Source organism: Vombatus ursinus, unplaced genomic scaffold, assembly GCF_900497805.2.
Source record: "Vombatus ursinus unplaced genomic scaffold, bare-nosed wombat genome assembly UNPS02014817.1, whole genome shotgun sequence".
In the NCBI taxonomy this organism is placed as follows: Eukaryota; Metazoa; Chordata; class Mammalia; order Diprotodontia; family Vombatidae; genus Vombatus; species Vombatus ursinus.
The window spans coordinates 6,156,897-6,181,335 of NW_020954595.1; the positions used below are offsets into that span (position 1 = coordinate 6,156,897).

The 24,439-nt window shown below is 44.3% G+C and overlaps 1 protein-coding gene across 1 annotated transcript in view; it reads right to left on the minus strand.

The window, feature by feature from the left end:
* The window catches only part of AMPH (amphiphysin), a 195,647-nt gene that overhangs the window by 79,348 nt on the left and 91,860 nt on the right, over positions 1–24,439 (minus strand). Inside the window, exons 3-4 of the mRNA XM_027835760.1 lie at positions 12,365–12,419; positions 707–801 (exon numbers count right to left, since the gene is read on the minus strand). Of these exons, the coding sequence (XP_027691561.1) occupies positions 707–801; positions 12,365–12,419 (150 nt within the window). The remainder of the gene's footprint in view (positions 1–706; positions 802–12,364; positions 12,420–24,439) is intronic.

The window sequence follows — 24,439 nt, forward strand, 5'->3', positions numbered from 1 at the left end:
TATTTTACAGATGAGGAAATGAAGGCAGACAGAGGCTAAGTGCCCAGGGTCACATAGCTAGTAAGTTCCTGGGGCAGATTTGAACTCAGGTCAGGCCCAGCACTTGATAGAGTGCACCACCTAATTGGCTGCTGAGAACGGCTTGAAGGGGGATGTGGCTGTTGGAGTGGAGGGAAGGGGATGGATACTGAAGATATTGTGGAGGAAGAATTGACTTCACCTGACAATTGATTGGATATGGAGAGTGGGGACAGATGGCTTTGAAGTTGCAAACTTGGGAGGGTGGTGCTCCCCTCAGTGGAGATGTGGAAGCTGGGAGGATGGATGAGTTTTGTGGGAGGAGACATAACAAGTTCTTTTCGGGACATGTTGAATTTGAGATGCCTACATCCAGGCAGAGTTGTACCAAACTTCAGAGAATAGCATAAGGTAGAAAAAGGAATGTCTTTTATTCTGAAGATGAAAAATAACTCTGAAGCTCCAGTTTCCCTCCAAAGCCATTTGAGAATCATCCTCAAGTCTCCCAGAAAGTTGGGAATGGTCCAGATCAAATTCACCTGCCCTACCTTCTAGGTACATTGTTTCACTTTGTCATTAAAGCCCCAGAATGGTCAGAGTAGGATGCAGGGCCCCATCCTGCACTCATAGCTGGTGAGGTGTGTATGGGGTGCTTCCCTGGGCTCCGCCCCTCCACCACAGCTCTCACCTCGCCCACCATCTTCACATCCTCACGTCCATACCAGTCTGGCTCATAGACTTCGTGGAGGGACTCTGTCAGTTTCATCGAGGCCTCTTGCATGCCTAGTGGGTGAAAAAAGGACAAATATTTTCAAAGAAAGTCCAGACTTATTCTTTCTTACCAGGTCTGCCTACCCTGAGTTTTTGGAAATCAGATAAAAATCCCAAAGAGTTGCTGATTCTGAAAGAATCCTGATACTATTCCAAGGGGATGGGAGTGAGGTGGCATAAAGGTTAGGGTGCTGTACTTGAAGTCAGAAAGACCTGGGTTCAAATCCTCCCTCAGACACTTCTCAGCTGTGAGACCTTGGGCACTTCATTTAAGTTCTCTGAGACTCATTTTTCTTCTCTGTAAAACAAGGACAATAATAGGGCCAACTTCTCATGTTGTTGTGAGGATTAATGACGTTGCTCATGTAAAACGATCTGTTCACTTTGGAGATCTCTGCATATTTCAGCTTCTTTGGTTTCTCCGACAGGCTCTACAGGTTCATTTATATTTCTTAATGCTATTCCGAGTTAAGGTCTCTTTTGGAGCCAAAGATAACTAACTTGCCCTCAATTTTCTATTCGCCAAACTCGGAGAATTTAGAGCTGGGGGAGGGGAACCTTAGGGATCATATGGCTCAGGCACCTTATTTTACAGAAGAGGCAACTGAAGTTAGGAGTGACTCACTCAATATGAGTAGCAGAGGAAGCATTTGAACCCAGGTTCTCCAACTCTACCGTGTGACACTGACTCAAGTAATCTTCGGGTGCAAGACTGGGGCCAATGATTCACTTCTATTCATCATCTTCATCGATCTCAGAGGGTGCACTGATGTTGTCAAAAAACTCTCAAAACAAAATTAATTCTGATTTGTTTTAATTATAACAATAAACCATGCATCAGTTTTAAGAAGAGGGGTGACAAAACCAAGCCCACACAAAGATTCTGCAGAGTTGGGATGCTTTGTGCTAAAATAAATAAGCAAAAAGAAAGGACTGCAGGGTCATTGCTTTAGACAGATGGAGCTTAGAGGCTGCCTAAGCCAACATCCTCATTCCAGAGATGAGGAAACTGAAGCCCAGAGACCTTGAATGACTTGCCCAAAGTCACACAGCAGTGATGGTAAAGCCCGGATTTGAACCCAGAACATAGGATTATAGATTTAAAGTTGGAGGAGACTCAGAGTCCATCCTTTCCTTTACAGAGAAGGAATTGAAGGCCAGTCAGGGAGACTTTCCCAAGCTCACAGAGACAAGTGGAAATGCCAGGATTGGAACTCAGGTTCTCTGCCTCTAAATCCAGACCCTTTTCTAATTTGCCTCGATGCTTCAGAGCACCATTTTATTTTATTTCAACAGAAACCATGAGAATCACATATTGATGTTCAGAGAGCTGGAGCTCTCCAATCCCTGTCGAAGGGTTGAGCACTTTTGCTGAGCTCACCTCAAGCAGGGGCTGGATGGCCACTTGCCTACTGGGTTGCAGTGGGGACCCTGTGTTTTTTTTTTACCTGAAGGTTCATTGGCCTCTTACTTTCTTTGAAATTCTGTGGTTCTGTGAGTCAGCAAGCCTCCAAATTGGAACTTCCGTTGGAAAGTGACCCTTCATATCCTCAGCTGACCATTAATTAGAGAAATAGATGGGGGGCCTGACCCCCAGCCCAGACCTCAGGGCAGCCCAAGTGTTGCCACTAAAAACCACAGTGCCAGACCGGCATCCCATATCCCAAATCTCCCTGTCTGTTACGGCTCCCTAAAATCCTCAAGATGAACAATAAACTCAGATAAGTCACGTATCTTATCAAAAGTCACACAGGCAGTAAGTGACAAAACCAGGATTTGAACCCAAGTTTTCTAAACTAAATAGTCACAGCTCTTTCTACTAGACTACTCCAGAAGAAGGGCAGCCAGGTGACGCCATAGTGCATAGATCATAGGACCTGGAGTCAGGAAGACTCATCTTCCTGAATGCAAATCTGACCTCAGACACTTACTAGTGGTGTGACCTTGGGCAAATCACTTAACCTTGCTTGCCTCAGTTTCCTAATCTGTAAAATGAGCTGGAGAAGGAAATGGCAAACCAGTATCTTTGCCAAGAAAACCCCAAATGGGGTCAGAGTCAAACACGACTGAAATGATTGAACAACAACTCCAGAAGGTGACTGGATGATGAGAGGACTTAAAACCATGTAATACCAGTTAGTCAGTAAGCATTTATTAAGCTCCTACTAAGTGCCAGGCACTCAGTACTGGAAATACAAAGAAAGATAAAATACAGTCCCTACCCTCAAGGAGCTCCCAGTCTAACGGAGGAGAAAACATGCAAGCACTCTGTACAAACCAGCTATAGACAGGAGAGCCTGGGAAGGCACTAGAGTTAAGAGGGAAAGGAAAAGGCTTCCCAGAGGAGATGGAAAACAGAAGAAGCAGCAGGAACAGGATCTGAAATTTCAGTGAGGAGGCACAGCACCTCATGAGGCTGAGCTTGACAACAGCTTGACAGTGGGCTGCAAACTCAGCAGCCGCTAAAGAATGTGCGAAAATCTTGGAAAACTGTCATCTGTCCTTGGGCTGAGCAAACATGACTGGAACGCAAGTCTGAAGCCTGGAAAATACATACGATACAATATCTATCTATTTATCTAACTGTCTGTCTTTCTTACTCTTTTCTCTCTCTCCCTCTTTATATATATGTATATATATATATATGTATAGTTGTTGTTCAGTCATTTTCAGTTGAGTCTAAGTCTTCGTGACCACATTTGAGGTTTTCTTGCCAAAAATACTGGAGAGGTTTGCTGTGTCCTTCTCCAGCTCATTTGACAGATGAGGAAACTGAGGCAAACAAGGTTAAGTGACTTGCCTAGGGTCACACAGCTAGTTGTCTGAGGCTGCATTTGAACTCAGGTCTTCCTGCCTACAGGCCTGGTTCTCTATCCACTATACTACCTAGCTGCTCCTCGCTGGGGATATCAGTGCTATTTTTATTTGAGGAAAGTATTATATCTTTCAAGCTCCAGAGATAGTGGGAAAAAAGCATGACTGCACACATAAATCGGGAATTTATTTCTCCTCCCTGTTTGTCACTTTGGTCATTTGTTTGGGGAGGATAAAGTTTTCACCGACTTCCTTTCTTATGCCTGGCCAGGGTGGGATGCTCAGTTTTTACCCTGCATTAGTTGTGGTCAAGGGCTCAGTTTGGGCAGAAGGTAGCAGTTTGGCCAAGTGAACAATCTCTCTCCATGTGGGGAGCGAAGGGGTGTCAGAAGCGGAGGCTCAGCTGGAAGGCCGGCTCCCCAGAAGTCATCAGTTCTGATCTCCTTAGGCTTGTGTTGGGTTCCATCAGTGGTCATCCTTTGTAGGCACAATTGTTCAACCCAGGTTCAGTCGAAGGATCACAAATTATATTGGGATGGAAACACATTTCATATGTTCCTAATTAGACCTGCTTTATCCTGTGGGGACTTACTGACTATTCAGACTATTAGATGGACCATCATTGACACGGAAAAGGAATTCTACCTAGGTAGAATCAGTACAGATTGAATTTGAGGCCACCAGGTGGTGCAGTAGACAACCACGAGGCTTGGAGTCAGGAAGATCTGAGTTCAAAATGGCAGCCGACAACCCCAGCTGCAAGATCCCGGGCAAGTCACTTAACCTCTATTTGCCTTAATCCACCAGAGAAGGAAATGGCAAACCACTCCAGTGTCCCTGCCAAGAAAACCTCACAGACAGCATTGACATGCTGTGGTCCATGGGGTCACAAAGTCAGACATGACTTAACGATGTATGCATATGTGAATCTATTAACTTTATATTTATGCCATAGATATTTTAAAGGTATTGTTTTCCCAATTAGAAAACAAGTTCTTCATTGGTGAAAGGGAGAACATGAACATTTATTAAGTATCTGCTATGTGCCAGGCACTGTGCTAAGCATGGCACAGATCTCATTTCAGTTGTTCATTAAAACAACTTGTGAGGGAGGTGCTATTATGACCTCCACTTTATAAATCAGGAAACTGAGGCAGATAGTGGTTAAATGATTTGCCTGGGGTTACCCAGCTAGTAAGTGACAGAGGCTGGAAGTAAACTTATTGACCAACTAATAGTCGGTCCCCTCACTTTGCAGATGAGGAAACTGAGGCAGACAGTAATTAGGTGACTTGTACAGGGCCATCCAGCTAATAAATGTCTGAGGTTGGATTTAAACTCAGGTCTTCCTGACTCCAGGACCAGCATTTTATCCACTGAGCCACCTACCTGCCTCCACATTATATATATAAAGTAATTAAATACAAGGTAGTTTGGGAAGGGGCATTAGCCTTTGGGGGGGATCAAGAGAGGGTTCATGAAGATGCTGCTGCTTAGTAGCATCTTAGAGGAAGAGATAGACTCTATGAGAATCTTTGTTCCAGAGTGAGGGATACGGGCATGGGATAGCTATTCTAGATAATATTCTGGACAATTGTATCCAGAATATTATGGAATTTAGGGTGGGAATGGTTAAGAACAGAATTACAGAAGAGTCGGAAGGGACTCCAAAGTTCACCTGCTGCGACCTGTGCCTGAACAAGAATCCTCTATATTACCAAACCAAATGGGCATCTCCCTATGTTTGAGGACATCCGGTGAGGAGTGGAGACTCAGAAATGGCTTCCCTTCTCAAAAGATAGGACCCTTGTCTGGTCTTTAACATGGGTGTAGGCTCAATGACAACCTCCTCCTGTCCTTTGGATTACTATATTTTTTTCTAGAATGTATACTTGACTCTATACTTCAGCATTAAATTAATAAATATTTTATACTTCCAGAGAGCTGTGATTTCAGCATGGAGACCACCTTACATCGGTGGAGATCACAACTTTGCAAGCCTTCAGGTGATGGATCTTTGTGGGCTGCTGTGGCCCAAATATCTCTCACCTGGACACTGCCTTTCTGAGACTGAGCATGTCTACATGTCAGTGAGCTGGTTGGCAGACAGGGCATTCCTGGGTCCCCACTCAAAGCCTTCCTAGTTCGGTGGGACGTGGCAGTGTAATTTCCTAAGGCCTCCTCTATGTCACAATGAGTGGGTCATAGACTCAATTCAGATAGAAGAGCACCCTGGATATTGGGTCAGAGGGGCCACATTCAAATCCTGGTTCAGCCACCTGTGTGACCTCAGGCAATTGCTTCACCTCTTCTGGCTTGTTGCCTCCTCTAAATGAGGATATAGGACTAGATAGTGTCTAAGGTCCCTTCCAGCCCTAAATTTGTGATTCTATCACTTCTGTGACTTCTCTGGGCCTCAGTTTCCTCATCTGTTAAATGAAAGGGTTACAAAGATCTAAAGTCCCTTCCAGCTTTCTAGGGTCCTTTGAAGAGAGTGGAAACAACAGAAAAAAGCCCATTTTTGAAGGTTGGGATGAACATGGATACTATCTAAGTCATTCATTGGGACTTCTAAGGTGACTGCTACCTCCACTCTCATCCCCCAATCACATCTTCTGGCCTACCAAGGCTCTGAAGCTACGGATTTCATTTTCTCTCTCATTCTCCTATACTCATGGATTTCAGAGAAAAAACAGATTGTATATGTGTGTATGTGTGTGTGTGGGGGGGGAGTTTTGGTATATAAAAGGAGCTGGGATGAAGTAGTACAGGGGGAATTGGCTAGCCTAGAGGCCCAACAAGGAGATCACTCCCTCCATCCCAGCAGCATGAGGCACCTGCAGGTGAGCGGAGCTGGTCTGGGGCTGATTGTGGGGCTTGTGGCCCCAATGTCTTCTCCCAGATATCCAAGATGCTGCCATGTCCAGTTGAGAGGGACAATTACCCGCTCCATTCTCAAAGCTTAGAAAATGGTGCAAGATAGAGAATCTAAGACAGAACTTAATCTTCTCTTCCTGAGCGGGGAAAAGGCATTAAGGGATGAGCCCTGTTCTGTCCCAGAGGTGACCAGAGCTTCTGGCTGGACAGCCATTTAGATCAGTTTTGTAGAATCACAGAAACTCAAGGCAAGAAGCAATTGTGGAGATGATCCAGGCTGACGTATTCATTTTATGTGTGAGGATATGGAGGCTACAACAGAAACACGCTTAGAGGGTGTGTTGGGTATGCCAATACATAGGCACCAGCTGATGCCACAGAGACATTAAGTGCCTTCTCTCCAGTTGAATGACTACTGAAGGAGAAAATGAGGCAAAAATGCGACCTTAGGATTCACAGTATCAAAGATCAGAATGAGATGGGTCCCTGGAGGCCATCAATTCTAACACCCCCCCATTTTACATATGAGGAAACTGAGACTGGGAGAAGGTAAATGACTGGCCCAGATTCACACACCTAGTGTAGGCACGATTTGAACTCATGCTCCCTAACTCCAAGTCCAATACCATATCGATGGCCCCGCCTACCTGCCTGAAGTCCAGTCCGGTAGTCTGTCCACAACAACCAATTAATAAATAATCATTAATGGTAGGAATTACTAAGGGCCAGGCACCATCTTAAAACAAACACTCCTAAAACCAAATAAATAATCAAAACAAAAATGAATCCCTGCACCTGGCTATTTCCAGTGTGCTGAGGATCTGGAATAATAACTGCTCCCATTTACTGAGTGTTTGAGATCTCTCCTCATAACAACCCAGTAGCCTAGACATTAACGATATTATGATCCTTAATTTGCATATGAGGAAACTGAGGCTGGGGGAGGGGAGGGAGGTGTTCATGTCACACAGCTCATTAGTAGGATTTGAACTCAGGCCTCCTGACTCCAGGTCACTTCCCACTATGCCAATAGAAGTCTATCACTCTTTTTTCTTGGTCAAATAAACAATTAGCATATTGAAAAGAAAACTGGATTCACTAGTCCTTTTCCTGGTGAATGAACACCATGGCCCATACTTATCATATCATATCATATGCCATATCATCATATCACATCATAAGATTGTTTTGAAAAAGGAATCCAGAGAGGAGAGCCTGGCTCAAAGGTAATCTTTTTTTTTCTTTCAGCTTTGACATTTTTATAACGTTTCAGCAATTAGAGCTGTCCAAAAGTGAACAGCAGATCCCCAAGCAAAAGCTGGCTGACCCCTGCCAGGGGAGTCTAGGGAGGTTCAGTTGTGCCACACGGCATTTGAGGGCCCCTCCTGCTGGAACAATTCAGATTCTGGGAGAATCAACTTGCATTAGGAAAATGATCACACAGCTGAAATCAGTCACTTCTAATGGAGATTAGGGCTTGTATGTGACCCTACTATGAGATAATAGAGGGGAAAACTCTTCTCAAAATTCAATTTGCTATATCAGCAAGGTGTTATTACCTCCAATAGAAAGAGAGGGAGTGAGGGAGGGAGAAGGAAAGAAGGAAGGAAGGAAGAAGGAAAGGAAGGAAGGGAAGAAAGGAGGGAGAAAGGGAGGGAGGGAGGGAGGAAGGAAGGAAGGGAGAAAAAAGAATCTGACCATTTGCAGTTGGTTTCAAAACTGGCCACAGACAAGTCACTTTCTGAGTCTCAGTTTCCTAATCTGCACTACTGGAGGGATAATGCACGTATCACCTCCCCTCAGGGCTGCTGTGAGGCTCAATGAGATCATTCAGGTAAAGCTTCAGATGGGTCCCTATTATTAGAGTGGCCCGGCGTGGCTGTGATCTGGGCCACTGGAGGCCCTCCCACCCTGCCAAAGTCTTGTATTAAATTGAAGTTGGTGAGCGACCTTGTGGGAAGCGGGGTGGGGTACAGGGGCTGCCAAGGGAGATCTACAGGAATGTTTGCTCCAACACCACATTGCTTGCTTTCTCAGTTCCTGTATTTGCTCTTTAAAGTGTGTGTGTGTGTGTGTGTGTGTGTGTGTGTGTGTGTGTGTGTGTCCTCTTGCTCTACTGCTGGCTCTCAGTTGTCATTTCTCATTGCTCTCAGTGTGTCTGAATCCTGGGAAAACAGTCACCCCAACTGGTTATAATTATGTTTACAGTAAGAATAGCTGGGCTCTGGCTGGGCCCCACAGAATCGCCCATGAGTAAAGAAGTCATCCGGGCTCCCCAGGAGCCCTTTCCCAGCTCTGTTTTTGGCTGAGTTCTGAATAGTCAAGGCCAGCAGATAGAATCCTGAGATGATCAGCTGCGAGCTCGAAGGGACTTTAGAGGCCATTTGGTCCCGACTCCTTGATCTTACAGATGAGGAAACTGAGGCACAGAGGAATTAAGTGATGTGTCCAAGGTCACACTGGAAGTGACATAGGTGAGATGCAGCCTTGAGTGCATTGACTGTATGATACCATACCCCACTATCGCCGCATCGAAACTCCCTCTGACTGCTCTGTCTGTGCTTCCAAAGACTTGCACCCCTGCTCTACCACCATCCTGATTTTCAAAAGTGCATGTAAGAAGAAGCACATTTCCTCGGGGAGCTCACGACAGACTGCTGATTTGCTGGAGACAGGAAGGCTACAGCTATGGCAGTAGCCCTGCAGAGGGCGCCAGTATTTCTCGTCCTAAGGCTGCCTAGAGATAGCAGAGTGAAAGCTGGGAGAGCCCTGTCCTCCCAAATGGACACTGTAAATGCACACTCCATATGTATATATATAGGGCCTTTTTTCTCCCTTCCTTCCCCCCTCCCTCTCTCCTTCCCTCCTTCCTTCCTTCCTTCCTTCTTTCCTTCTCCCTCCCTCACTCCCTCTTTTTCTATTGGTAGTAGTAAATGCACACTTGAGTGGTGGAAGGAGGGAGAACAAGAGAGCCAGGGAGGCCTCTTCAGGGCAAAGTCGTGTGTGCCTGGATGCTTTTCCCTGAGGACGTGTTTCCCTTTTTTTTGCTTCCTCGGTGCCTACTGCAAGGCATGGTTCATTATAAGTATTCAACAAACATTTGTGGAAGCGGTCTCACTGACATCACTTTCTGCGTCCTCTCCTACTGCTCTGGACATGCCAACACCACAGGCCAGGGAATTCCACAATTCTTGAGAAAAAAAAATGGAGGTCTCAGAAACTTTATGCCAAAGTTGAAAGGATTTTTAAAAACTTTTTTTTTAATGCTTGGGAGTTAATTTATGTTGAGTGAAAAGGAACTTGGGCAAATTTCAAGGCCCATTTCTAACTAATCCATGACTTTTAAACAAAGAAACAAACCAAAAACTAGGGATTCATTTTTTCTGGTGATACCCTTGCCAATACCCCAACCTTCCCCATCTCCCCTGAGTTTATCATCATCACTGGCTCCATCAAGCAGGTAGGGAAACTGATGGCTTATTATGTTTGACTATACAGCATGGACATGAGGGCTGACTGTCAAATATCCCAGAGAGTTATTAACAAAACCAGCAGAAACTGCTCATAACAACATTTCCTTCTGAGCTTTCTACCCTTCCTGGGGGCGAAAATCCTTCAAAAGTGCAGATGCCAACTGCTGTGGGAAGCCCTCAGTGAGTATTCTAATCAGAAGTGATCTCTCTCATTTCTGCATCATTTTTCATGGGCACCACATCCATTCTACTTAGCAAATGTTCTCTTATAGCTTTCTTTTGTCAGCTCTTATGCATGAGTGTGCACATTGCCTAAGAGCTGAAGCCTGCTGTTAGCCTTGGCAACAGTTACCCATATGTCGTTCATTATGTGTTTGGACCCTAATGGAGAAATCCAATGTGACCTGAGGAGGAATGCATGTCTGAGTAAGTTCACATATGTTTTCTCCTTCCTTTGACCTCATTAGAAAAGATCTCTCTCATTCTCATTGGCCAGGATTTGCCCTGTTCTCTTAGCCATGCGCAGGTTCAAGACTCAAGTTCAGTAAGTTTGAAGAACAGTTGGATTTTGAATTTTACTCAGTACTACACAATTAAACACAAAATTCTTCAGCTTTTTGCCCCATCTCATTTAAATCTTAACACGAGTTTTTAAAGAATTTCAAAGTTTCCCAAGCTACCCATTTCCTCACCTTTTCCCCTCATTATTGTGTTGGTGAAGCTTTTTTTGGGGGGAAGCAGGAGAATCCCACACTTTTGCTCTGTTTTCTAGCTATTTATATACATTTTAAATCTCTGAATAAATTGCAAGCTCCTTGAGCAGAAAAATTGTTTCTGATCTACCTTTTATCCTTCACATTTCCTACTTGTTTGAAAGAATGAATCAATGAATGAGTAGATGTAGCCTGAGGCAAATGCCAGCATGTTCTAAGCCAATAGCAACATCATTGGAATAGATGTGGAACCTTCCAAAAGGAATATTTTGAAGCAAAACATTAATTAGATGGATGCTTGTTTAAAACAAAAAGTCATTGGAAGCACGGGACAAGGGAGAGGTGCCTGACCCGGAGGTCACAAGATTTAGAGCTGGGAAGGACCTTGGAGGCTATGTAGTCCAAGCCCCTGGTTTTACAAATGAGGAAACTGAGGCATGAAATCTCAGTTTAAGTCCTTTCTCTGTCATTTACTAGATGGGCAAATCACTTATCCTTTCTAAGCCTAATTTTCCTTATTGTAAACTTGAGATACTATAATTTCTACTACTATTATTTCACAGGGATGTTGTGAGGAGAGCACTTGATGACCCCCAGTGTTTTAGAAATAGCAGCTGTTGTTGTTATAAGCTCATCCTTCTCATCTTATACTCAGTGCAAGTTGACATAGAAATGGTGGCCATACTGGTCTCTTGCCAACTATTGTTCTTTTGTGTTTCATGCTCTGTAGACCCTTGCTTGGGTGGAAAAAATAACTGTTTTCAGGGGCTGAATAACAGTCCTCGGCAGGCTCATTACAAGTAACTCTAGCAAATTATTAGTAGCAGTATTGGAATTAGTATTGGGAGGCGTAGCAAACTACGGTGAGAAGAGCCCTGGCCTTAGAATCAGAAGACCAATTCGAGTCTTTCCTCTCTTATTTCTTGGTTGTGTGACCTTGGGTAAAGCATTTCACTCTGAGCCTTAATTCTTTATCTCTAAAATGGGGATGATAATAACTTATACTCCTTTCCTCACAAGGCTATAATTGGGTCAATGTTTCAGAAATCTTTTATCACCCTAGAAATTTGTTATTGTTGTTTTCATCCTTATGTCCTAATCTAACGTTGCATTGTGATGTAGAGACAAGCCTGGGTTCTTAAAGGCTAGAGTCAGGAAGCACGTGTTCTGGTAGGCTCGACAAAATTGAAAAGACTTCAAGGAGAGGCCTGGCAATAGTGTGTGTGTGTGTGTGTGTGTGTGTGTGTGTGTGTGTGTGTGTGTGAGAGAGAGAGATCCCTTGACAAGTCTGGCTAAGTTCAGAGAGGCTTATTAACTTCAGAGAGGGAGGTTATACTCAAAGTAATGAATGTTTTAGCCACAGCAACTTGCAGACTGTCTACTAAGTCAGGGAAGGGTCGTAATCTCAGTCAGTGAAGTAATCTGGCAATTCACAGATTCACCAAATGTTGAAGCCAGCCTCGCTATCCTATTTGAGGATACTCCAGTAATGGTGTTGTTTAAATGGCTGGCTGTAGCTGAAAGGTCCGAGTGCATTCAGCCAGCTTCCCCACCCAGTCATTATCTAGGCTGTGCTTTGGGGCAGGGCCTTTGGTATAACTTGCTCCCCTCCCCCGCCTGCCCACCCCTAGCCCTTTATGAGATTCTTGTCCCATCTCTTGCAGGGTATTTTATAGCAAACATCTCAGAGATCATTACCTTTGATAGCAGCTAAGTATCCCCGGAGTTCTCTCTGAAGTCTCGTACCCTCTGCCTGAAAAATAACAGAAATGAGATCCTGTATACTCATAACTGGAATTTCAACACAGCATTGGAGGAAGCACAAATCAGAGTCTGACATTCCTTTCAAAGACCTTGCTTTTGGATCCAACAAATAAATCCATTCTCTTCACTCCCCCAAGACTTACTAAGGCCACAAGTTATAGAGCAGGTGGACAGAATTTCCTCACCAGGAGTTCTCTATGCCAAATGGGCACACTAAGTCCAGGCACACTGATGTTGACTTATTCAAGCTTTAAGAAGCATAAGATTCAGCCTAAAATTAATTAAGCAAAGGGAGATGAAAGGTGATCAAAAAAGTGACCTACAATGGAGTAAGTTCTTCCTTCCCCCAAATATAATAGAAGCTCATAGACGGACTGTTTCATTTTAGTCTTTTTATACCTGAGCCAAGAACAGTGCCTGGTACATAGTGGAAGAATGATCATTGTTAGCCGAACTGAACCAAGGCTCATGTGTGCACACCCACATATATGCACACACACATACGTAATATTCACATATGCCTTTCTTCAAGGTCTTATGGTTAGTAAAATCAGGATAGTTTCAATGTGAAAATGATTTCTATAGCACACATGAGGCTACAGCTCCATGCATGCTGCAGCCAGCAGGATAAAGACCCATCTTTACATGGTTTATCAGTTACCAGTTCTTGTTGGTTTTACCCACCCAGCATCTTTTGGGACAGCACTATTCTGTCTAATCACACAGCCTCGACCCCAGCTCAGGCCCCAGGCATCTCTAGCTTGGACTACCACAATTGCCTTCTGATTGGTCCTTCTGGTTCCTGACTCTTCCCTCTCCAGTCCATCCTCCACACCAGCTGCTAAAAAAATCTTCCTAAGTCACAAGTCTGAGGCAGCTAGGTGGCACAGTTCTAGGATAGAGCTTTGGACTTGGAGTTGGGATGACCTCAGTTCAAATAATTTCTTAGACATTTATTAGCTATGTGACCCTAGGCAAGTCACTTAACCTCTGTTTGCCTCAGTTTCCTTATCTGTAAAAAGAGAGGATTGGACTAGATCTCTGCCAAGTCCACATGTATGATCTATGATCCTATCACTGATTTGCTCCAAAATCTGCAGGTTTTGCTGCTCCTTCCAGAATCTCCTCCCAATTCCTCAGTCTACCATTTAAGACCCTCCTAAGTTTGACTCCTCCCCCTCTCCAGCCTCATTTCCTATTGCTCCTCTTAGCCATTCCTGAGGAACTTTGTTGTTACCTGACATTCCTCTCTCCTCATTTTTGCTTTCCTCCACCTCTAACACTTCCCCCGCCCTACCCAAAGTGAACTGAAGTATCCAAGAGCCAGTTGATTCTAAATGATTCTGCCTAGAGACACAAAATCAAAGGCAGTTCTAAGAAAAAGGTCTGTCTTCAGAGGACCATGAGACGGCCACTGAGTGTGCACAGATAAATTATTCACAGGCCAAGCAAAAAATCAATAAAACTTGAATCCTTGACATTTTCTTAGTGGTAATGGAACTTCTAGGCATCTCATAAATTCAAGGCCAAAAGAATGGCAAAAACAGAAGTCAAGTGTGCTCAGGTGTGAGTGAAAAAGAGTTCCCCAGGGAAGGGCATTCTCTTGGCACTTTCAATTACAATTTGCTCATGATTATTATCTTAATAATTTACTTCAATTCAAGCCACATTTATTAAGTGATGATCTGGGGTCAGCCAGTGTGCTGGGTGCTGGGTATACAAAAGCAAAAATGGGCAGTCCCTGCCCTCAAGGAGCATACACACACACACACACACACACACACACACACACACACAAACACACACACATACACACATATATGCATATATATAAGAAAGTATACAATATTACACAGTTAAGTACATACAAAATATTGACTTGACAAATAAACAAAATAGGAATTAAATCTTCAAATAAACTTCTTCACTCAAAACTCCATATAGTTTTTAAAATAGCATACATTTTAACAAAAAAATAGTGAGAGAGGGAGGAGGGGGAAGCAGAGGGAGTGAGAAAGGGAGACATAGAAAGAAATAGAAGGACAGAGCCAGACGGAATGGATGGTGAGCAGCTGCTGTTTGTCACCCATCATGCCTCCTGTGAGCAGTGGCATGAAGACTTCCTTGAGTAAATGGATTTTTCTGTTCGTAGGTCCTCCCCTCTCCTCCCACTTTCCTTCAGACATTATGTACCAATTTAAGGCTGGGCTCAGGAAAAGAGGGGAAAGAGTGGATTAAAACAACTATAACTAGAAATTGAGTGGGTCAGGGCGAGCTTGAAGAGCCATAAACTCTCCGAGAATGTCTAGAAATGACAAAAGGCAGGAAGAAGAAGAGCGAAATGTATTAAGTTCTGGAATCCCAGATGAAATCTGATGTCTGACCCAACAGGAAGCCTAGAATGCAGGCTAGTTAATCTCCTTAAGATAAGCTAAAATAGGTTGCAATAAATACAGGATGACCTTCTATATATATGGACACAAAAGAATATTTTCAGGGTGATGGAGAAAAAAGGAAATGCATCCTGGGAGACTCATGGAAATCATCAGCCCCCTGAAATTAATGTGTACAAGGCTGCAGGTGTTGACAGTGGAAAAAAAATGGAGAATTTGCAAAAGTCGTCATTAAAATACCAAAAATATTCTCCAGCCCATCTTTATACACAGTAGATCCAGGGACATTTTCCTCATGAAATTGATCAACCAACCAATTAGTCTACCACCAAGCATTTGTTAAGCACTTCAAATAAAATGGTAAAATGTTTGTAAAGCACTTAGCACAGTGTCTGGCACATAGTAGGTCCCGAATAATACTAACAGATAGATAGTATCTACTATGCGCCAGAGCTTTACAATTATCTCATTTGATCTTCCTGGGAGGTAGGTACTCTTATTATTCCCATTTTACAGATGAGGAAAGTGAGACAGTGGTTAAGTTTCTTGCCCAAGGTTACACAGCCAGTAATTATCTGAGGTTGGATTTGAACTCAGGTCTGCCTGACTCCTGGTCCGAAGTTATGTGCACTATGGCGCCCCCTAGTGGGTTGTTCCTTGCCTCCACCTCCTGTGTTACAGGAACTGTGTGTCAGGTGCAGACGATACAATGAAACACTTCCTACTCTGGATGGTTAAACTTGTGATAACTGTTAACCTTGAGAGTTTGATGCCTTTGTTTCCACCACCAACACAAACTTCCAGCTTCCAAGAGGCTGATGCATGTGAGGGCAGATGCAGGAGCTGACCAAGGTGTCTCTGCTTCTAATGGTCAGAGAGAAAAGACTAGCCGTGAGCAGCGCTCAGCTCCCTTCCGTTGGCTCATCACACGGCACAATGGCATGAGTCACAGAAATGGAATGAAGGGGTGTAGGTAGGGGGTTGTTACGCCTTTGAGTCAAGGGGGAATTTCAATGGATTTTTTTTTTTTTGTAGAGAAAAATCTTGGTAAGAAATGCCTTCTTGCTTCCATGTTGCTTAGGTTTTGAGAAGGAATGTGATTAGTCTTTTTGTTGGTAATGCTCTCCATCATTTAAAAAGCATGGATTAAACAAGTAATATGTGCCAAGCATTGGGTGAAGTACCAGAGATACCAAGTCATGAAGGACACAGTCCCTGCCTTCATGGAGTTTCCATTCTATTAGGAATCAAGGTTGTTTGGAGGATGGGGAGAAGGGCTCAAAATGTACATACATATGTATGTACAAAATAAAATATAATTTGTAATATCTATCAAATATATTTTAAAAAACCCAAGCTGGTTAGGGAGGAGGTATCAGCTCTGAAAAAATAAAGAAAGGCTTCATGTAGAAGGCCATGACCTTCTTCTACTGACCCTTAAAAGACATTCGGGTTAAAATGTCCAATAAGCAGTTGGTCATGTGGGACTGGAGTTTTAAGGTGAAAGATTTGGACTGGATCTATAGATCTGGGAAATTTGGGAATTGTCTGCATAAAGAGGATAATTAAACCCATGGAAGATAATGAGATAAGAGAGCCAGAGCCAGATAGAGACAGACCAGGAAACAAAGGCAGAGACAAAGACACAGAGACAGATATGGAGATAGAGACAGAGCCAGAGACAGACAGACAGAGACACAGAGAGCCAGAAATGGACAGACACAGAGACAGATACAGAGATAGAGCCAGAGAGAGTGACAGAGAGAGAGAGAGAGACAGAGAGACAGAGAAAGAGACAGAGAGAGACAGAGAGACAGAGACACAGTAGTATAAAACAGGAATTGTTAACTTAGGAGCTATTAACTTATTTTAATTACTGGGTTTCAATATAATTGGTTTTCTTTGTAATCATATGTATTTGGTTTGATGCATTTTACAATATGATTCTGATAAGAGGTCCATAGGCTTTATCAGAATGCTAAAAGGATCCAGGTAACAAAAAAGTTTAAGAATCCTAGGTGTAGAGAGGGAAGAGGGCCTAGGCCAGTGACTTGAGTAACAGCCACAGTTAGGAGGTTTGATATGGATGATGAACCAACAATTAATACAAAGAAAGAATGGTCAAAAATGTAGGAGGAAAACCAAAACAGAGGAGTGTCATTAAAACCCAGAGAGAGGAGAGAGTATGCAAAAAAAAGAGGATGGCCAACAGAAATAAATGCTGGAAGACAAAAGATTGAAGATTGAGGAAAGACCATCAGATTTGAACGCTCATAGGTCCTTAGTCACTGGAGTTTCAGCTGAGTGATGAGTGAAGAAGCCAGATCGCTGGGGGTTGAGAAATGAAAGGGAAGTGAGGAAGCATTAACACCAAGTATAGCTAATAATAATGACTAGCATTTCTACAGTGCTTTCAGATTTGCAAAGTGCGTTACAAATATTATTTCATTTGATCCTCATGACAACCTTTGGGGGTAAGTGGTTTTACTATCCCCTTTGTATAGATGAAAAAAACTGAGGCAGAGAGAGATTGATTGAGTGACTTGCCCAGAGTCACACAGCTAGTAAGAGCCTGTGGCCAGATTTGAACCCAGGTCTTCCTGATTCCAGTTCTAGCACTCAGCCCACTGTGCTGCCTAGTATTTCCTGGGACTTTGGCTGAGAAATAGAACACAAGGAACATACTCTTATTCCAAGAGATGCCTCTAGTCAGAAAAGTCTCTTTTGGGAGAAGGGAGGAATCTCACAAACCAAGACTGGGCCGATATCCTAGGAGAGATCGACAGCTGGGCTTATTTGGGACCAGCACTTGCAGCTCATTCTTGTACAGTGAATGAGGAGGGAGGATGGGCTCTGCATCCTTCGTGGAGCTGAGTGCAGTGTGCACAGTTCTCCTGCAGGAGGGTCTGATCAGTTCCTCTTTGTGCTCCTTTCTCAGGATCCAAGCCACACAGGTTGGACTGTGATGAGAAAGGTGTTGATCTCACTGGGACTGCTTCATAGAGCTTGGAAGTGGGGCAAATGGCCAGCCGCCATCCTAACCCTGGCATATTTTTCATGGAATCTCCACGTTGGAGAGGCCCTCTGAAGCCCATGTTGTTGTTATAGTTCATCCTTCATTTCAAAGAGGACCAAGGACATTACAGGTGATATCTTGACTCCTGTGTGAATTGGATTTAAGTGAGGCAGAGCTGCACAGTCATCTGCCTCACTCTCTCTCCCAGAGTCACTGAAGTCCAGTGGCAGGACAAAAGTCAGGATGATTGGCAATGGCCCAGGATGCAGGGCATGACCTTGGCATCTTCAACTACAGCCTGCTTCAGCTGCCTTCATGGCCATTGGAACAAATTGTTCTCATCCACTCATTCTGGCTAGGGAAATCTTCAAATGCTTGGGGTAGATATCCCTCTGACTCACTGATGGCTTTGAGGTTTGTCCATTGGTTACCCTCCATCTGGTTTAACCTGTCTGTTGCGACAGTGTACTGGGGCGTGGCTGCTGTGCATGCTACAGCTTTGTGGAGCCACAGGTGAGAGTTGGGTGAAGGTGACACCAAAGGCGGATGAGCAACCCTGAGCAACCAGAGGTGCAGGTGCTGCCTCAACATCCCACACACTCCTATAAACCTACGACTGATGGCTCCAGCCTACCATGGCACTGAATAGCACTGGAACAGACCCGAGCCCATTCAGAGGCCAACTGAATACAACCTTTGAGTCTCACTTGAAGTGGAATGAAAGCAGTGGTTGAGAATCTGGATTGCTGATTTGTTCGTGATTTTCTAATATACCCTTTTGTTATAGAGTCAGCATTAGAATAAGTCACTAGCTCATTATCTACCAAGGGGTAAGCAGGCTGGAAAACCTATGGGTGAAGATCAAAGCAGGAAAATCCTGGTGGAAGGACCCTAGAGACTAGACTACCCGGTCAGAAAGAAGTCACGATGTGACACAGAAGATTAAGGTGCTAGTGAGGAGGGACCCTACTAGAGACGAAGCAGGGGAAGCATCTTGGGCTCGAGTCACTCACTAACAATGCCATCCAGCAAATGGCAAAGGAAGGAAATAAGCATTTATTAAGGACGTACTATGTGCCTGACACTAAGCTAAGCAGTTTGACAAATATTATCACACTTGATCCTCACAACATCCTGGAAGGTAGGCACTGTTATCATTTCCATTTTACATATGAAGAAACTGAGACAGATAGAGATTTAGTGACTTGATCAGAGTCACACAGCTATTAAGTGTCTGAGATTGAATTTGAACTCAGGTCTTTTCAATTCCAGGTCCAATGCTCTATCCACTGCACCATCTAGCTGCTTCTGAAATAGGCCCTTTTTAGTATGAAGGAAACGGCTAACAAAGGATCTCAAAATTTAGAGATGGAAGGGCCCATAGAGGTCAGAGTCCAATTTTGTCACTTTACAAATAAGGCACAGAAAGGGAGCTTACCTAAGGTAACACAGCTAGTATGCATCTGAGACAGGATTGGAACTCAGGTCTCCTAGAGCACAGATCTAGTACTCAGTTCACTATACTATCTAGCTGCTCCAATGTTGGAAATGCTGGGAGGTGGTAACCATGCCACCTTGGGGTTTATGAGAGATAAGGAGGGAAGATCTGGACATAGTCTGATACTCAGGTGCTGTGTGGGGAGATAAGTGATTAGAATTCAGGAAAGGATGTATGTTTGAGGCCATAGCCTTTCTGGTCAGGCTGAGGTGGGGGTGGAGCCCATGGCACAGTTAGCCTATGGCCATCTTGGCCCATCAGGGCAGGGGCAGTGAACACAAGTAACCCCTATACAATAGCAAAGCTCTAGGAACAGAAGCTGAGACAGAGTCAAGTCCTAGGTTCTGTCCCATGCCCCTGCCATCCTGCACTGAATCCCTTTTCCTGTGACTAGTTTTCTTTTTCCTTTCAAGTTTTTTTGAACTTTTCTTTTTTATAGCATAGTCCCATCTAGGGGTTTTCTGAAGTCAGCTTGTATTGACTCAGGAGAGAAGACTGTTAAATATTTGGTGTGAACATTTACAACTCAGAAATTAGCAAATGCTGCAAATTAAAACTGGATTCATTGTTTTGTTGATTGTCTAGACTTTAAAAAGTCATAAAGAAAATGTTGGTGATGCAGCAACATTTGGGTATTTTTTTTTTGTTGAGAGCCAGTTGTTAAACACTTGCCAGCACACAGCTAATCACAGACTCCCCTCCACTCCTGTTAAAAAAACCCTCCTTGGTTAAAAAAAAATAGGTACAGGTGGGTCAACCAAATCAACTCTCCCCATGTCTGAAAATGTATGTGTGCCTCAGCCTGTACATGTAGCCTCCCACTTCTCTGCTCACAGAAAGGTGGAGCTGAGTGAATGTTAGAGATCATTGAATATAGATGAAGGAGCTGAGGCTCTGAGAGCTGATAGAAATTCCCCCAGCTCACACAGATAGTTGTGACAGGCCCAGGACACTGAGCTAGGCCTTCAGCTTGTAAATACAGTTTCCACTCTGCTACTTTAATAGCATTTGGCAGAGGTGGCAGGCACACTTCACCATCAGACAGTCAGCATTGGTTACTACACTGATCAGATCTCTGTACCAACTAATGTTCCCACTTGTTGAAACCCCTTAGGAAAAAAAGAAAGGAAAAAAGGGAAAAGGAAAGGAGGCAGGGAGGAAGGGAGGAAGGAAGAAAGGCAGGAGGAAAAAGAAAGAAAGAAAGAAAGAAAGAAAGAAAGAAAGAAAGAAAGAAAGAAAGAAAGAGAAAGGAAGAAAGAAAGACAGACAGAAAGAAAGAGTAAGAAAGAAAGACAGACACAAGTATTTATCAAGCTCTATATGTCAGGCACTATGCTGAGCACTGGGATACAAAAAGATAAGAGACAGTCTCCACCATAAAGAAGTGAGCATGTGAATAGGAGAAGGCAACCCACGTGGGGAATGGAGACCAAGGAAGGGAGTGTCTTGCTGGGTCTAGGTCATCACAGAAATGGAGGTAGAGCCATGAAGTTGCTGATCAACAAGCCCTTTCCAGAAGAAAGGAAAGCATTGGTTTGATAACTGTTTCCAAAACAAGAGGAAGAAGGGGTGGGGCAGGGAGATACACAAGATGGTGCACGGTGGTAGGGCAGGAAGCTGCCTGGGGTGAAGCATGGTTGAGGGTTTGGGACAGGCTAGATACAGTGGGCTCTGGGCTGTCACCAATCAGGGCAGCATGGCCCTAGGGTGGGCCTCCCAAAGCTCAGTGGCTTAGTTTCTCCAGGACATATTCCCAGGAGCTCAGTTTGGAGGGTACAGCCCCAGGAATTCCACGTCTTCCTTCTCAAATGGGCACTTTTCTGATTTGACAAATAGCCTGTACTAGATTAGACACCGCAGAATGTCCTGGACCAATTCATGCTCCAGGAAGGGTTTCAGGACTAGATAAATGCATTAGGGGTAAAAAAAAAAACCTGTCCCTTTTGTCCAGTAGGTATTGAAAAATAGAATTTATGAATCTTTGAAAAATTCTCGGTGAACTTTTCAAGCTTAATGGTACAATCCAGAAACCATACAGGCCACATGAGGCCTTGAAGGCTGTTTTCACTCCTCATTTTTCTGGATCTGGGCCAGATAGTTCTCGAGGGGAGTAGGTGGGGTGTTGGTGAACGGCACTGACACTCCCCAGGCAGCTGAACTAGGAGACTGAATGACAAGGACGGGGCTCCAGTTCCAGATGGTGGAGTTGTTCCCTATTTGTGACAGAACATGAGTGCTCAGTTCTTTTTATCCATGAAAAATAGCACTAGGCTTGACCAGGAGAGAAGGTGGGCAGGAGCCATCCCTTCCTTTCCAGCCAGACAGCCCCGAGCATGGCCAACAACTAGTTCAAGTCATCCAGAACCAATACTCCTGGCCCGCTGCAGATTGCCCAAATGTGTGGCCAAGGTCAGGGAAGCTTCTGTGACTTGGCTGGGCCAGACACAGCCCTGAACTGCTGGAATTGGGGAGGCGGCCAGCTTGGGGCCTGAGGGCAGCAAAAAACCGGAAACAAAGGAGGTACTCACTGATAGCGGAGATAACTGAATCTACTGTCATATAGAACTATAATATTTCAGAAACAAGTTTAGGTCATTTACCCAAAACTCCTCCTTCTCTCCTCCACATTGTAGAAGGGACATTCCTTATATTTGAGGCATGAGGCAAGACTGCTGGATCTCCATTTCCCCTCTCCTGCAAATTCTCACAACTCCCAAGGAGAAATTGCAAAAATCACAGAAAGGTGGAGCTGAGTGAATGTTAGAGATCATTGAATATAGATGAAGGAGCTGAGGCTCTGAGAGCTGATAGAAATTCCCCCAGCTCACACAGATAGTTGTGACAGGCCCGGGACACTGAGCCAGGCCTTCAGCTTGTAAATACAGTTTCCACTCTACTACTTTAATAGCATTTGGCAGGGTCAGAGGGAGAGACCACAGGATGAAAATGAGAGTGAATGGCCAGGGAATGGAGGGAAATAGAGCCAGAACTGGGTAAGGGTCTTCACACAGCATCTGTGGAGGGAGAACAGTATGGAGTGAGCACGGAGGGGGCCATTAAACAGTTCCTGTTGTTAAGACATCGTTCCCCTTACATCAAGGACAAATTCGTCTCGGTTCTCTCCACCCACTGTTCTATTAACAATCCAAGATCAAGGCTTGAGGTCAAAGTTCACTCAGGTGCTCATGGCCAGGAGCTGAGGAGGAGCACAGCTTTAAGGCCCATAGCTAGAAGAAAGTCTTGGACTCTTTTGTCCCTCTCCTTCAAAGCCCAAACCTCTGAGACATACAAGACTGATAGAAAAACAGCTCTAATAGCCTAGAGATGCTGGTCCAAGGGTTGAACCAATCCATAAATCTGAGGACAGCTAGCCTGTCCGGCTCTGCCCATACGCCTTCTCCTGTCTCAGGAGGAAAGCAATGCCCCAGCTTTTGCCCTCTATCTGTCTCTAGCATCTGCGCCCAGTCTGCAAGCAGACTTCCATTTGCTTGGCAAACATGGGTTGATGGAGAAGTGGTGGCCCCAGGAGTTAGGTGCTTATTTTTGGTATTTGCAGAAATTTCTCCTTTTACAAATAAGTGCAGGAGGAGAATAGACTTAGGAGCAAAATATCAAATGTCAAATTGGTTTAATTCCCCAGAGTTAAATTAAATTGGACTCCGGCTTAAGATCTGTGTTAACAAAATCTCTGGCAACGTTTGAAGTTCGGAGGGAAATAAATTATCAAAGAGATGGGGTTTAATGAGTGCAAATAGGGACCTCACTAACTGATAACTAATACGGCTATAATTCTGCAATCGCTTAGGATCAAAGAATGCTTTAGCTGGTGCACCTCTAGGCTCTGGAGAGGCAGGCAGGCAGTCCCCAGGGCTCCGGAGCAGGCCTCACAGTGTGACAAGTTAATAGATCACTGACAAGCTTGAGGACAAAAGCCTGTCAAAGGAGAAGCCGGCAGGAGTGCGCTCATTTACAATTTCCCGGGCTCACGGTGTACAGCAAGGACAGCAGACCCATAAGGGCACAGAGTGAAAGCGTCCAAAGAACTGTATCATTTATCTTTTGTCTCAGTTTTAATGAAGAAGGTACATAAGCGAGGAGGGAAAGGAGGTGAAGGGGGTATCATTTGCTCTGGGACGTAGGGGCAAATTATATGTGTGAACCTGGGTTCTTGTGCTGGTCAGTGGAATACTGGTTCTATGGTTCATCTAAAACTAGAGGGGATTTGGGGATGGGCTTGGAGACTTCTGCTGGTCATGGACCAGCCTGGTTAGGTATGGAAAGTTACATCATTTCCTCTCTTACCACTGCTTCCTTTCGGATGCTGTCTCTACAATTAGAATGTAAGCCCCTAGAAGGCAGGGCCCATTTGGCTTTTGTATGTGTATTCCCAGCATTTAGTACAGTGCTTGGCTTATAGTAAGTGTTTAATATATGCTTTTCATTCGTTCATTTATATTCATGATATTCCATCTCCCATCTCTCTGCCTTTGCACGGGCTGTGCCCCATGCCCCGAGTGCCCTCCCTTTCTCGCCTTCACCTCTTGGAATTCCTAGTTTCCTTCAAAGCAAAGCTCACATGGTACCTCCTACATGAGTCCTTTCCTGATGCCCTCCTCCAGTCTCCCTCAAAGTTACTGTGTATATATTTTGCATTTATTTATTTGAATGCAAGTTATACCAGTAGAATGTAAGCTCCCTGCAGATAGGGGTTGGTTTATTTGTGCAGCTTTTTGGTTTGTTTTTGTGTCTACGTTCTTGGAACCTAGCCCAGTGCCTGGCACACACTAGTGGCCTAATAAATTCTTGCTGAATGAATAAATGGGCAATTTGACCTTTGCAAAAGTGGAAGGATTTGTCCTAGGAGGTGACGGCTCCTCCCTGAAGGCACTGTCGACGGTGTTCCTGACAAGTTTCTTGTTCAGCTACCCACCGAACTCGATGGGGTCCCTCTGTGCTCTGGGACTCTGGGTGCACCTGACAAGATCCCCTAGAGGGAGGGCAGCTTTTCAAGGAGATACTAATCCATGACGTAACTGAGATATTCTAGCTCAATGTCAAACACAGGTCATTCAATGAGAGCTACCTGGGGACAGCCGAGTAGC